Raw genomic sequence first — 16043 nt, 5'->3', positions numbered from 1 at the left:
CAAGTTCCAAGCAGCATAGTGATAACAATTTTTCTTGACAGGGATTTGACATTATTGACATAAACTGTGACCGTATAATCTGGTTTGTATATTGACCTGGGTCTGGGGCTTGGTCCTTTCCAATTGGGAGAACTTTTTGTCTTTTACTGGAGTATTGGTTTTCATAACCATTCGTCCCCATAATGAGTGGCACTGGTGGTGTTACTGGGAAATTGGAGTGTCTAAGGGAATTGCTTGTATGACTTGTGGTTAGCCAGTGGGGTAAAACCAAAGTCCTCTCTGTCTGGCTGGTTTGGTGTGCCTTAATGGTAAAGGAACCCCAGCCTTGGGCTATAACTGCCCTGCTCTAAGCAATTTGTCCTGAACTGATACTCTCAGAAGTGTCCCACCCAAGGCAGCATCCTTACAAGGGATTTTTATCCCCTTCCCCCAGAGCTCAGGCTGATGGGATGAGGGTTTGTGCATGTCTCTAGTTCATAGGAGGGGCGGGGAGCAATCAACAAAGTCTTGTCCATTGATGTTCCACAGTGGCTTGTCTGATGTCTTTAGGCCTTCCTTGTTGGGGAGGAGATGACACCTCTTGTGATAAACTAGTATTTCACCCTTGGTAATGCTTCTCCCCTGATTCTGGCATTTTGCAGTTTTATCAAACACTTAAATATTACTTTAAACATGGCATACAGAGATTATAAGTAAGACTAATACATGCAGCATCCTACAAGAATTTCATAAAGTTTAAACACTAAACACATTCTCATAACTCTAATATCTATTTTAACAATACTAGCACACAGGAGAGCCAGGTTGCTTTCCAGCTATGCATTTTTCAGTCTTTAGTGAGGCCTGGGGGTCTTGGCATGGGCTATCACCTGGTCTGCCAGCATCACAATCACTTTGCTGGTAAGCCCCTGGGGAAATGGGCCTCTCTTTTTATTTGTCTTTGAAGTGCCATGTATACCTAATATACTGTACAAATAATTCATAATTATACACAGATGTTGTATTATCACAGCTCAAGATGAGCAAAGTGATGAAGACCTAGGATTTCTGAACTTCTTGTCTCTTGGTGGACTGGTAGGCTCTGATCCTCAATTGTGTAAAGTGGAGCTCTGTTTGCAGACGTGAGCCCTATTGACTTTGAAGTTAATATATAAAGCCCTACAAAATGTTCTGGCAATTTATCTGTTAGAATTTGTTGAATGTAGCTTTTTGTTGTCAATGTGATATGATACTCTAAGTACAATTTGTCATTACTTTCAATATTTATATTTTTGCACAAACTGATGAGTTTCTCAAATTCATTTTAATTTAGTAAAACAAAAGTAACTGTTTAAGTTGGCTTTCTGTCTCAGTGAAGGCAGATAAACCACATTTTCAGCCCTAGCATGTTTTTGCTTTCCCTTTCTTTCTGGGAGAGGAGAGGGGAAGGGGATGGGAGCTTCCCAGGATTCTTTGGAGTCTTGCTGATTATTACTTGGTTTCTTTGATTTCCTCTGCAGTCTTCATCCTCAAAGTACTCATTCTGTGGGAGCTATTTGAACTCCTTAAGAGGCCTGAATGTGCCTCCCTTAAGAGCCTGTTGATCCCTCTCCTTGTATGGGGATGACACTCTATATCTCCATTTCTTTCAGCCAAGTGAGAGCATTTGAAAGTCATTTTGTCAGGGTGAGACAAGGTTGTGACTGAGAGGAATCTGGTTAAAGCCCAGTCTGGAGAAGATGGAGGTGATGGCAGGCTGGGCGGAGCAAACAAAGGATATAGACAAGGATATAACAGCCCCTCCGAAGGGATTTGTTCAGCATTGGTCATCTGAGCTCTCCATTTGAGGGTCTTGTTGCTCCCACTTTCTTTTGGAAGATTGAATAGCAGTAGTAGCCCAAATGGCTTTCTCCCATCTCATCTGGTTCGGAGGTTGTGACCCTTTTTCTTGGATGCAGATCTTGCTACCATAATTCATGCATCTGTCAGCTCAAGTTTTAGTGGATGGGGCTACACCTTAGATCCATTTTGAAGCTAAATCTATTGCAGAATGAGGATGCTTGCAGGGTATTCCACTGTGAGCACATGATACCAGGGTTCTTACTACCTGTTGGTTTTCAGGTAGAGTTTAAGGAGTGATTTTGAAGACTTTTATGGCTTGAGGCCTCCCAGTCTGAGAGACCACCTTTATCTCTGAACAGTACTGCTGTAGTGCTAATTGAGATGCTTAAGTGGGATCTCCATTAGTGTACCATTAGTGTATAAGAAGGAGAATATCTGATAGGATGTTTTCTGTGTAGAGCCCTTAGTTTTGGAATTCACTGCTGACTTGAACTAAAGTAATACTTATTCTTTTTCTGTTCGCATTTAGAAAAAGATATTTCATGTTTCTAGTGATGTAAAATACATATTTTTTTCTAAATGTTTATTAAAAATAAATCAGTAAATAAATTGCAGTCCGGTAGAGGTAGAATAAGGCCCAAACTGAAAACTTGAATCACTCCATACTTGAGGATATTTGGAGCAGGAACTCAACGTTGTACCTAATTTCTCACTTTTAATTGAAGAAGCCTAGCCTGTATTAGACCTGCCCTGGACAGTGTTATTTACATATGTCTTTTTGGCTAATTCATTAATTATTGTCAGATCCAATGCAAGTATGTCCATGGGATTCTGGAAAGCTGTACAAGATACCTGCTGTGTTCGTGTGTATTGTTATTTTCTGCATAAAAAGACATGCTTGTTAGTTTTCCATCTAAACCAATTTACACTTATTCACTTAAATCTTTATACAGACTAGATAATTCCAAGCTTAAAACAATCCCCCTCTGACCGCAGTATTTATTTGTTGGAAATATTCTGCACATCCTGAATCTGTCAAAGAGCTAGAAGTAAACGTTGTATGAAAATTACATATTCTCACAGATTGTCAGAAAGTTCCAGAAAATTTCAGACTATAGTATTGTTAATATAGCTGGTCAAAATATTCAGCTAGAAAACTGTTCTGTTTGACATTGCCAATTCTTTGAAGTCTAAAATATCAATTTCAACAAATTACTGGTGGAAACCAGGGAGGAAACCTATGGAGTCCTGCCACACAGGTTTCAAACTCTGCCTAATTTCCTGCCAGCTCACCTGCCTGGCTCCTGGGCAGCCCACCTGCTGGGCTCTTGGAGAACCTGGGCTTCCAAGCTTATGACTCCTCAGCTGCTTTGTAGCTTGCCTGGTGGACTGCCCTTGGAGCCAGGGCTTCCAAGGAACCCTTGTTCGATGGGGAGCTGGGTGTCTGGTTCTGCACCTGGCCATCTCCCTGAGCTACTCTCCTGGAGGGCTGGCAGTCAACCATTCTGTGAAAAATTGCAAGAAAAGTCTGTCCTTAGCTCAAATCAGCTATTGTCTTATGAGAACTTTACAAATATCTGAAAAGCAATTCAGAGATGATCCAAGAATTTTCTTTTTCTTTGCATTTTCCTTCTCTCTGTCATTTAATGACATCTGAATTTTAGGCAGTGGAGGATGGGGAAAATAAGTGAAGCTATTTTGCTAAGCTTCGTACACAACCCAAGATCTTCCCATTTATGATGCCAAAGTGCGATAATATTCACAGTAGATTGTGCAGATCTCCATAATATGGTAATCCCTCATCTTCCCTGTGCACTTTGATCAGCAGTGAAATTATTTAGATTATTGGCAGGTAAATGTTCATAGGGCTTCAGAGTTAACACCTCACTGAGGTGAAGAGTGCTATTTCACTCCTAGAACTCTTGTTTCAGGCTGCCTGCTTATCACTGTAGACACCACTCCTTTGATTTGATATCCAGTTTACATTTTGAACGTTTTCTTCTTCATGACCATAAAGACTAGAGACTATATTATTATTTGTTTTGTTTTTAAAAATGTGTAGATCCTGAACCAGAGGATAGTAGCCGCAAAAGTACTGGTCTGCAAACTCCGCCCTCTCCACCCCATGATTCAGCCCAAGCTGACGCACCCATTTTTAGAACATTGGGGTTTGGATTTCCTAGTTTAGAATTACCCTATCCAGAGGTCCCAGTATGGCCCATAAAATTCTTAGCTGTATGGCCTAGAGGCCACCCTTTCCTGGATCTTCAGGGTGTTTGTTGTTGGTGAATTCAAACAAACAATTTCTATTCATTTCTAAAGGGGACCAAAAATACAAGTAGATAATATTATTGTAGACATTTATTTTTTGATAACTAATATTCTAAATGCATATGGAAATTGGGTGCAATCCCATGTTGTTATAATTAACTTTTTAGCCACAAGATTAGTTCTTAAGAGCTAAAATTTATAGCAAAATACAGTTAATTGATAATATCCCTATTGTTTTTAGCTTAATAGTGTTTGTCCTTTGTCCCAGCCCCATTTTAGAGCCCACAGGAATAAGATTCAACATTGATATGTGGTAACAACATATCTAAACTGAATCGGTATGCCAATGTGTTTTTCTGTGTAACTTTCTCTAGCGTAGGTGACTCAGCACATTCAACTTTTACACAAAGAAAGGCATACATCACAAAAGTATACTAAATCCATTTATCCTCTTTCCATATGCTTTTTTGACTGATTGCTATGCAGATGGAATGATAAGTAATAAAACACCCCAACTGTATTTTGTATTGCTTGTTATGAGTAGCGGCGGCTCCAGGCACCAGCGCTCCAAGCGCGTGCCTGGGGTGGCAAGCGTGCGAGGGCGGCAGTCAGGCAGACTTCGGCGGCCTGCCTGCGGGAGGTCTGCCGGTCCCGCGGATTCGGCGGCAATTCGGTGGCGGGTACGCCGAAGCCGCGGGACCGGTGGACCTCCCGCAGGCATGCCGCCGAATCCGTGGGACCGGGGACCACCCGCAGGCGCGCCGCCCGAAGGCAGCCTGCCTGCCATGCTTGGGGAGGCAAAAAAGCTAGAGCCGCCCCTGGTTATGAGTGAGGAAAGTACATTGACACTGCAGTTATGGATTGGACCATTATACCTGCATCTTTTTTAAAGTCATTCTACACATTGCTGTTGAGGGTGCTATTCATAACATGAGCATTTCTTCTCTCAACCCATTTTCATCATAGATAGTGCTTTCTCTTCTTCAAACACTAGATGTCTATGACATGTATACCTGATGTTTTCTTTATTTGTTTACAAGTGTGTAAGCCTTCTGTTGACCATAGTTCTTTTGCTAATCAACCACCCATTTCTGATTGCCCATTTCTGGTTTTTTTAATTACACTTCTAACAGTAACTCTCAAGATTGTTTTTCATTTTTTTATGTCAGAGCACAGAGCCAACTTTCTCTATGTAATTCATGCTCTTTACATTTTTAAAAAAAAATATTTTTCTTTTTTGCCACCTATTTCTTTTAGATGTCAATGCCATGTTTTGACTGGCTCAACTTGAATGTTTTCCTGTTTTGTAAAGTGTGTGTGTGTGTAATATATATTTCCTTGCTTTTGGATTCATTTGTCTGCTTCCTGATTTTTTTGTCTTTTTTTATCATCATCCCTACATGTTCAGTACTGCAACCTCCAAGCATTCAAAAATCATGAGACAAGCCCCAAAATCCTGAAATTGAGTTAAAATCATGAGATTTTTTAAAATACCACATTTGCGATTCTTTTTATTTTCCTTCTGGATTTTCAGCCCTTTGAGTTCATGTTTATAAGCTTTTTCTTTGCATTCTCATGGATTAGAAACACTTTTTTAAAAAAAGTGAAAATTGAGATTTTCCTGTAATCATGACTCCAGCATGTGGGGCTTTGAAAAAATACTGAATACCACGAAACTCACAAAAAAATCATGAGAGTTGTGAACACTGTTTGTTACATATGTAAGAATAATACATCAGGATTTCCATTAAGGAGGCTGGCTCAGTTAATCACTGAAATCATGGCTCAAGAGACATTGACATGATATGAAATTCCATGTGCCTGGAACACTTAAGTCACTTTGATTCCACTTTTAAAGATTCATGACTATGCTTCCTCTTTGAAACTCCTCCTCTGTAGTACTTTGAGTACTTCGATAAATCAGAATAGGGCACTGCCCCAGGCCTTCTATGCAATTTGATTGGATTCAGTCATCCCTTAAGAAATTCAGGGATTTTCCCCAATTTAGCAGGTCATGAAGAAATATGGAACAATCCAGCAAACTTTGGGAGTCTCAAAATATCAGTTTGTCTAGACAGTGATGCCACTGGGAAGAAACTGATTACAAGATCTTCTGATCATGACCTGAACAAAAATTTTGATCAAAATTGTTGTACATCGTATAAAACTTCTAATTTAAAAATCAATTGAAACATCTAACAAATATTAAAGCTAGTATAAAAAAGTAACTGAATTCCAAGGCTTAACTAAAAACACATATGTTCAAACAGCCAGTCATGTATTGCTTCTAATCTCAGGGCAAGCAAGCTGGCAAATACCGTAGTATTTAATTTCTCCTTTATTTTCTGCAGGCCCAATAGAAACAAGAATAGCTGTTAAAAATACTTTTACAGTGAAAAGGAGATTTTTCTTTGCAGTGGCAGAGATAATGGGGGTCAAGCCCCTTTAAAAAGGCACCACACATACACCTAAGCATATTATGCAAGTGACCAAAGGAGGTGTACAACACAAATTTTTACATGGGACTGGAAAGTGAGTCTGACGCTTGGCTCATTCATCTGGCAGAAGCAGGGGCCCGACTCCCTGCTCTGGGTGATGTAACGTAGCGCATGAGGTCATGTGGTGCTGTGACCCTGTGCACCATCTCACAATGCTACTCACTCAAATTTGGTCTCTGTCATGATGGAGGGGCAGCTGGGTCAAATCTGAGTGATGCTACGACCCTATGCACCAGGTTGTAATGCTGGGAATGGGGACCAGGCCCAGCCCAGTAGGACAGGAGCTGTCACTGTAGGGTGAGTGTAGATGGACTCACTCTCCAGCCCACCACAAATGACCCATCACTCCCCTGCTTTAAAACTTACTTCTGCCACTGTTTCTTTCTCTATCTTAATACATACTTCGGGTTTAAATCCTCACAAGACCCCACAACTTGAGTAGTGGTCAGATGTTGTTCTTCAGAATTATATTCTTAATGATCTTCTTGTATTCCCTCATACTGGTCTAATTTCTTCTTAAAACCATGGTTGTCTTTTATGCTCATGACATGTACGTTTGACTGGAGTCCCTTGATGACTTAGGTCTTTACACTTCAGGTATTAGAGTGAAGACAAGTTGAATTCGTTTTTATATGTCTTAATTTAATGTACTTTATTCTTTCTCTTATTACCCAACAAAAGTGGTTTCATACTTTTTTTTTAATGTCATGAATGCTTTTTTTTTTAAAATAGTAACTGAAATATAGCATACTATTCCTCGTGCAGGAGGCTGGGAAGAGGAGGGAGCAGGGGGGTTGGAGGGCAGGGCACGGGGCTGGAGGGCTGAGTAGGGGAGGAGAAATGGGAGCAGGAGGTGGATTAGACAGCTAAGGAGGGGAGGAGAGGGACTAGCAGGAGGCTAGAGGGCTGAGGGGGGAGAAAGGAACTAGGAAGCAGGAGGGAATGGTGTCAAAAAAGCCAAAATGCAGTTGGTAGGTTGCCTTAGTAAAAAGTTTGGGAACCACTGGACTAGCTGACCTCTCAAGGTCCCTTCTGGCCCTACGTTTCTATGATTCTGGGAAAAATGCAATTTATTATATGTAGAAGAGAATTGTAATTACAGCTGGTTGAAACTTGGAATTTCTGGTTCATGAGAAATTTTGACATTTCAAAATTTGGTTTTGGTCCAAATTGGAATGAAAACAAATATTTTTGAAATTTCCTGTGAATTGGAATGTCTGAAAAAAATTGGTTTTGGAATACTTGAGGCATTTGGAATTCCAAAATTTTGTAGTTAGCCCTGCACTTTTAGATATTTATGTAAGTAATATAGATGATATACAAGTATTGATTAAGGCTGAAACACAAGTAGAAGAACCAGAAGGCCTGAGGCCTGCAAAAGAAGTTAGCTTAGCCAAACTAATCAAGCCTTAAATTGTAGGTTCACATGAGTAAGTAACTGGTAGGTGATCTTTATTCACAAGATATGGTGCTGCAGTAAGCAATTGTGTTTAAGAACTGGTGGAGTTGAAGTAAGAAACCACAAAACATGAATTGTTGATATTTTAAGAGATTCCTGAGAAATACATATTACAGAAAATTGCAGGTGTTTGACCACAGAAAAGTTATAGCAACCATTGATGTAAATGGTTAATTAACCTATAGAACCTGGGGACCCCAACATAAGTGGGGTGTGGAAGTTGAGATAAGGAAAAGGGGATGGACTGATCAAGAATATATATGAGATACAATGACATGCACTACAAAACATTATAAAACCTGTTACCTGGCCTATGTTCCATGGGATACACTGGAACATGCCAGACTGATGTACACTTGTTGATTGTCTTACCTACTTTGGGATTCCCTGGAAGAAAAAAGTAGGGAATGCAAGTGCTGGACATTCAGTATTATCCTCCTCTCCTTTGCTATATTGCAGTGCTAATAAGTGTGAATATAATGTTACTGGAATATGCTTCATGAAAAAGGTCTCTTGTAAGGTATCATTACAAAGCTTATAATGTACTGAGTGTGTTCATCCTATTTGTATGAATGTATCATTCTTGTATCTGAAACTAGAAATATGAAATATAACTCTGAGGTGCTATTGTAATTATGCAAAGTGTGGGTCATTAATGGTAGTTTGGAATCTTGATGGCTCCCATTAACCAGGACAATTGACTGTAGATTACTCTGTTTACTTGCAAGCCTTCCTGTGAGTCAGGCGGGGAAGAATGAAGGCTTGGAGTCTCACAGGACATGTGACCATGTCACTTGGTACTGGAATCCACCTTAAAACTGGTGCTTTTCCATTTAGAAGGAGGGATGGGGACCCAGAGAGACAAAAGATTCCCAGTTTGTGCCAAAGCTATAAAAGGGGATGGAACAGAACACAGGGGGCTGCAGTCATGAGAAATCCCCACCTGACCTGGAACAAGGACTGTACCAGGGGAAAGGATTGGGCCCAGACTAAAATGGAGTCTAGTCTGAAAGAAGCTTATTGGAACATCTCTGAGGGTGAGATTTCATCTGTATTCAGTTTCCTACTGTATTAGGCTTAGACTTGCATGTTTTATTTTATTTTGCTTGGTAACTTACTTTGTTCTGTCTGTTATTACTTGGAACCACTTAAATCCTACTTTTTATATTTAATAAAATAACTTTTTGCTTATTACTGAACCCAGAGTTAGTGACTAATACCTGGGGGAGCAAACAGCTGTGCATATCTCTATCAGTGTTATAGAGGGCGGACAATTTATGAGTTTACCTGTATAAGCTTTATACAGACTAAAACGGATTTATTTGGGGTTTGGACCCCATTGGGAACATCGGTATCTGGGTGCTAGAGACAGGAGCACTTTCTAAGCCGTTTTCTGTTGAGTCTGCAGCTTTTGGGGGACGTGGTTCAGACCTGGGTCTGTGTTTGCAGCAGACTAGCATGTCTGGCTCAACAAGACAGGGTACTGAAGTCCCTAGCTGGCAGGGAAAACGGGCTCCGAAGTAGTTTCAGCCCATTAGGTGACAGTCCCAAGGGGGTCTCTGTGACCCAATCCGTCACACATACTCTTTCCTATTGTCTTCCCTTATAACATATAAATCCCAAATTGCCAGCTCTTGTCCTCTTTGCATCCGCAGATGCTGAAAGTGCCTGTCACCTGACTTTTTTTCTTGCTATCACTACCCTACACTGCTTTGGTGTTGCAGCCTCCTAGTACATATGTAAAACTCCTTGCATTCACATACAACTTGTATCAACAGTGCACTGGTGTTTACACCACTATTGTGGTTGCACTTTTTTCTGAGCAACATCTAAGTACTGTTGTATTTTGCACTGTATCCCTCTGAGCCAGTATGGACAGAAAATTTAAGCTTTGCAGCTCTATGGGTGCCATGGCCATTGGAACCCTACAAGTTTCCTCCCTTCTCGCCTTCCTTAGTGATAATTTTGACAACTCAGACCACTGGTTCTGTGTGCCGGACTCTTTCATCAAGGGGCTAAAATTGCTCACAATAAATAGTCCCAAATTAGACTGCCCTTGTGATAAATAGCTAAGGAGAAGAATGAATCACTTGTTTGCTGTCTGTGTCATACAGCACAGTACAAATTATTATATTCAGTCCTGGGTCTTATCTGTTGGGTTTCGTTTATATACACTGTACCATATAGATATTAATGTTTGCTTAAGGAGGAGGTAAAACACACTTTGCTGGGTGTCAACTCCTATTAAATAGATTATTTTTACAATATTTAAATTAACCGATGAAGAGTATTTTATTTTATATCTATTCTTATTACAGAATTAAGCATCTACTTTAAAGAGCACTCTCCATTATTACCCATCAGGAATATTTGTATTTTAGATACTTCCTTTTTAGTTTGGCTGGAATAAACATTACACTGGTCAGTAAGTTGGTATGTTACAGTATATCTGTTTATATCATGCTAGAAAGTATATTAGATATACATTACACTATATCGATATGCAACACACTGTATATAAGCAATTCAAAGACTTGGACACTTGCTTCTACCCAGAGGTGATATGTTTAAGCAGAAGATTGGGTACACTATTTCTTATAGAGTCGTAGAGTTTAAGGGCAGAAGGGGCCACTAGATCATCTGCTATTGCCCCAAGCTTCAAGATTTTTTGGAATAAGATAACTTCAAAAAATAAAAAAAAAATCTTATCACTAAGAGTTGTAGCATTCCAAGCCACTGAAATTATTCTGGAGTTTGCCAATCCAAAGAGTTGATGTAAAAGGCAAGAAATTAACAAGACTGCTACTCCCAAATGGTAAATAATACTCTGCCTCTTAAATAAAATACATGGTTTAAAAAACAAACGAAACCATTTTTTCAGACCGGTCTTTTTTTCTTGACTACTTTGGCATGTTCAAGATCCTTGAGATACTGGAACCTTAGGATATTAATCTATACACTACCCCTACAGAAATGTTAATTTACTTCTGCGTCAGAAAGTGTTTGGAGAATTCCTCTTTGGTAGCTGTAGAGGAGTTAGCCAATCTGGAAACAGGCAGCAACTAAGGAGCTGAGGAATTGTATATCATATACAAACTGGTTAGGATTCCTATTTGGTTTTGTATTCCTTATTTTTGGTGTGGTTTACATTGTTTACTGCATGAGTTATGTACTTAGACATTAAATCTGATGAATTTCATGTTTATGGTGGGTTTAAGGGAAGAGAGATATTGAGGAGATGACATTATAGGTTGCTTTTGCCTGTCCTTGTTATTTTGTCCCATATTTTCTCTTGTTTTACCAACCAAATAAATGTAAAAATACCAGTCATTTCTCCCTTTTATATCAGTCCAGATGCTATGATATATCTCCTTCTAGCTGGCAAAAATAGTTAAAACAATTTAAATAAGATCTACGCATAAGATGCTTCTTGGCTCACAGACTTCAACTGTTTCTGTCTCCAGCTGGTAGAAGACCAAGTATCCTTTCCCTCTCCCTAAAGAAACAATTAAAAGAAAGGCACACACAGTCAGATTCCTCTGCCCCAAAGAAAGAGATAATGTTTTTTGTTTTGCTTTGTTGCTCTAGTTCTCTGTACTAGGCACCATATAAAACCTTAAGATAGTGAAACTTGTCAGTTAAATTTTGGCCTTAGTTTTTTTGTTGGCCAACACAAAATGTTGAATTTTGTTGAATGACTTCTGTAGTTTGATCACAACTATTCCCAAGAGAAAGATACAGTACATATTCTATAGCCATCTGCTAGTTTAAGTCTCTCTTTCCAGGGCAAATGAAGTACCTCAAAGGGAAATGCTTCTCTTAAACATGTTCAGTCTGGTCTTGGCTCATCACTCATTACAGTTAGAGTCTCTGAGTCTACTCTACTGAGTCAATAGGAATTGTACCAGGGAGCAGGAGCAGAGCCATGTTCCATTGGCTGAATATGTTTAACTGGAGACAGAGAGGAGGAGAGTAGCTTTAGTTGCCAAATGTGCAGCTGCTTCCTTAGTGCCATATGAGGGACTGACTACCTTTGGACCCTCGGTCTCACTTGCAACAAGCTTTCTTTAAAGAATGTGAGCAAGCGCCAACTGTGATTTATGAATGCAAGCACTGACAGTTACTCCACTTACTAAACACAACAAACAGTCAGCTTTTGTAGTCTGGTTTGCTTATTAAAAGAAAGAGCTCTACCAAGCATGTAATCAATGTAGCTAATATTATCCTAGAATGCTTTCAAGTCAGTAGAGAGAAGACTGTTTTAGGTCTTTAATTATGTTTTCAAAGGTAAAATGCAAGTATATTTTCATGACTAAGCAGTTATGTCTTGACAACCCCATCTTCCCCTGAAATTCAAGCTTAATTTTATGCAGACCCATATGGTTTTCTTTCCATTTCATTACTCTGAACTGTGAATTGTATTAGTTAGAGTCCTATTTATTGGAATCATGATGAGTTTAAGGATATACTCATTTATTTTTACCTATAGTACCATACTCAAATAGCAATCAAATACATATTATTGTGTGAAATCTTTTCACGTGTGGTCTGTGATTTGCAGTTTACAATTTTTTAAAATATATAATAAAATCTTAGTCTTACAAAGTATTAAAAACAGTGCTAGGGATTCAGATCACAACCAAAGCCAGGAATAGTACTTTATTTCTTTGTAAGAAAACAATTATTTGTAAATAGATCTATGAACTATATGTTCTATTCATTCATATTTGATTCATATTTTTTCATAGATTCATATATTTAAGCTTATAAGGGTGCATTAGATTATCTAGTCTGACTTCCTGTATAATACAGGCAGTAGAATTTCACCAAAGTACCCCTGCATTGAGCCCAGTAACATGGTTGACTGAAGCATATCTTCTACACAGGCATTCTGTCTTCTAAAAAGGCATTAAAGACATTAAGAGATGGAAAATCTCTCTCTCCCTGAGTAGGCTGTTCCAATGTTAATTACCCTCACTGTTAAATTTTTTTTGCCTGATTTTTAATTTGAAATTGTCTGGCTTTAACTTCCAGCCATTTGTTCTTGTTATGCTGCCTTTCTCTGATATATGAAAAAGCACTTTGGTGCCTAGTATTTCTTCTCCATCAAGATACTTATACATCGTAAGCAAGTCACCTCTCAGTCTTCTTTTTGATAAGCTTTAAGGCTTCTAAGTCTCTTGCGGTAAGGCATTTTTCCAGGCCTCAAATCACTTGGTTTTTTTCTGCACCCTGTCCAAATAGTCAATGTGTAGATGTTATCGGCTTTAAAATTGAATACAATTCAGTGAAAGATTTGAATACTAAATGTAGATATTCCTTCAAAACTTTTTGTGTGTGATAGAAGCATGCTATCAACTCCACTTTTTACCTCAAAAACCAAATCCCAAGTTTCTTCAGTTACCTCAGTTTACCTCAATTTGAAATACATTCCTACTCCACCCATACACTTTTTACTCCTCTCCCCATGTGAGAGCTATTTGTATTATCCTCTGTCACTATTAACACCATTGTCAGTATGGCCACATATATCACATGATCCTGGAATATGCACGCTAATCAATGTGACTTACATTTTCTTTGTCACCTTTGTAGCAGGCCTACTCTTCAGAAGCTTCAACCTATGTTTTTTGGCATGGAAGCACAGTATGAAATGGCACTGTGTCTAGAGTGTCATGTTGTTTTCATAGACAGAGGCTTTTTTGACTTTTATGTCATTAATCTGAATCACTTCTTTATTTTTTACAGAGTACCATGCTGCAATTTTGCAATTAAAGAGGGAAAACAAGGAAGAAGTTGAAAACTTAAAGGTACATCTTTTTAATGATGCTGATTTGTTATAGAAGTGATTTTTCGTTCTTTAAATCTTGTGCAAGTTGCAGATTTAAGTAATCCAGTATATGATTTATGTTCTGATATTAAACATATTTTTGTTTTTCTCTCTAAAAGTTAGTTTTCAGCTGACGGGCAGCTCAATTAAAGATAGTTTACTTAAAATCCATATGTGCAGTCACAAATCACTTTTAAAGGGATTTAGAATTTTTTCAAATGTCCCTTTTGTAAGCTTGCTGATTGTATCACTCCTGCAGGGCACAGGGCAAATTCATCCCTCTGACTCATTAGCACTGTAATTTGTAAACTCGTTTAGCATATTAAAGCTCCATGACTTAACTCATTGCTTTTTCATTTAAGTAGCAGCATAGATTTCTTATAAAGTGCAGTTATTCTCCAAAAAGTGCCCGTAGGAATTGCATTTGTGGGGATGTGTGTCTGTGATTTCATATTTTACTACCTTTATGAGTAAAAGAATGTTTGTTTTCCTAAATGCCACCTCTGAAAACCCAGTCTGGTTTCTGACTGTTAGAGCTAGAAAGATCACAGTTCAACATAAATAGAAAAAGTTCTGCTATCTGAATTTAATTAACTATCCTGTGGATGGTATGTGAACTCATCAGAATCGAGCCCACTCTTCCAAAACAATGTTGGCTTTGCAGTGCTAACTGAAGTAAAAAGTAGCAAAAGCATATTTTTGTCACAAAAGCAAGCAGGTGTGGTTGAATATATAGCACAGGAGCCGATTTCTTGAACAAGAAGATGGTGCCAATTTTAAACACTTTGAATTATCTTCTGGTCAAACTATGTAGCACTTTTCTAGCACTGCACAGTGAATTAGCTGTAATACCTGCACCATAGTACCACAGTATGTTTGTGCTGTGTTTTCAGTGTGTAAGTCACTGAGATACAAACATATGCAGCATTTCCATTGTCAACGTTAAGGCAAATGGAATTGAAAATAGCAGGTAGAAAAAGTCTGAGCCTGGTGACATGAAAGGCAACATGTTCTCAGAAGCTTTACTAATAGATTCCACTTGTTGGGTCTCCTCAAGTCCTGAATGTTGTATTTTTTCCCTCCCTTATCTCCCCTCCCCCCCACATTGACTTTTCTTGTGCTGGCATAATTTTTTCAGTTTTCATCATTTTTCTTGAGTCTATAGTGTGAAATCTTGCCCCACTGAAAAGTCAATGAGAGATTTGCCATTGACTCCAATGGGACCAGGATTTCATTCATATTGTTTGTTTTTTTAATTTTCTTCAAAATTCCTTGAAATGTATGAGTCGTGGTTTTTAATGCTGAAGACTTAGCATTTATTGATTTCTGTTTTTTAAAAGCATATACTCAATGGCTGTAGATTCATCAATCAGATTATCATGTCATATAAAAACTTATAACATAGCAATATAAAAACAGGTCCAATTAGCCCAATTTCATAACAAAATCTGGCCATCCAGCTGAAGTCCTGTTCTTCTACTGTAGTTCCCACTACGCTAAAATTTTGCTGAGAAAAACAGATGGGTTTTAAAGCATGCTGAGAAGATCAATAAATTTGGGCTTTTTTGGGAACAAAATGGAATCAATGTTTGACAAATCAAATGGCTTGATGACACATCCACATTTAACAAAATCTACATGGAATCATCTGATTGTCTAAAGAACATCAAAAAGGCTTTTTAAAAAGTGTTTCTTGGTGTTTTAGTGCCCAGATACCTCTGGCAAGATGCCTCCTGCTTGATTATACAGAAAAGGAGAGTAAACAGAATGAGATGAATGAAGAGAGGGACAAATAGTTTCTCTAGTCTCTCACTTCCTGAGCTGTTAAAGAGATGGGTATGTTGCCCTTCTACTGCTTATTTTACCCCACCAGTAAGTGGTATCTGTTGCTGTGGTGAGATGTGAAGATTTCTGCACATCACTCAACACTAGTTCTTCTAGATGATTGAGGAGTAGCATTGACAGGCTCTGAGGACAAATCTATGCAGACCTACTTGACTTAGATATGGAGATGTGGTGTAGAAAGTGGTGTTTAAAGTATTGAGCTCCAAGGAATTTTATCCCCCAAATTACTAAAACTTTGTAGTCTAGAGAAACAAAAAATGGTAGGCCAAATCGTAATTGTGTGTTTTAGTGCCAACTCATAGAATTATAGGACTGGAAG

General features: G+C 38.6%; 1 protein-coding gene across 1 annotated transcript in view; it reads left to right on the top strand.

Moving 5' to 3' along the window:
* Positions 1-16043, top strand: part of FMN1 (formin 1) — a 256580-nt gene that overhangs the window by 26222 nt on the left and 214315 nt on the right. The window contains exon 4 of the mRNA XM_065403678.1: positions 13798-13859. Within this exon, the coding sequence (XP_065259750.1) occupies positions 13798-13859 (62 nt within the window). The remainder of the gene's footprint in view (positions 1-13797; positions 13860-16043) is intronic.

The sequence above is a fragment of the Emys orbicularis genome, chromosome 4, assembly GCF_028017835.1.
Source record: "Emys orbicularis isolate rEmyOrb1 chromosome 4, rEmyOrb1.hap1, whole genome shotgun sequence".
Lineage (NCBI taxonomy): Eukaryota > Metazoa > Chordata > Testudines > Emydidae > Emys > Emys orbicularis.
Note: the sequence above shows the minus strand (reverse complement) of the source record. Positions and strands in the feature narration are given on the sequence as shown.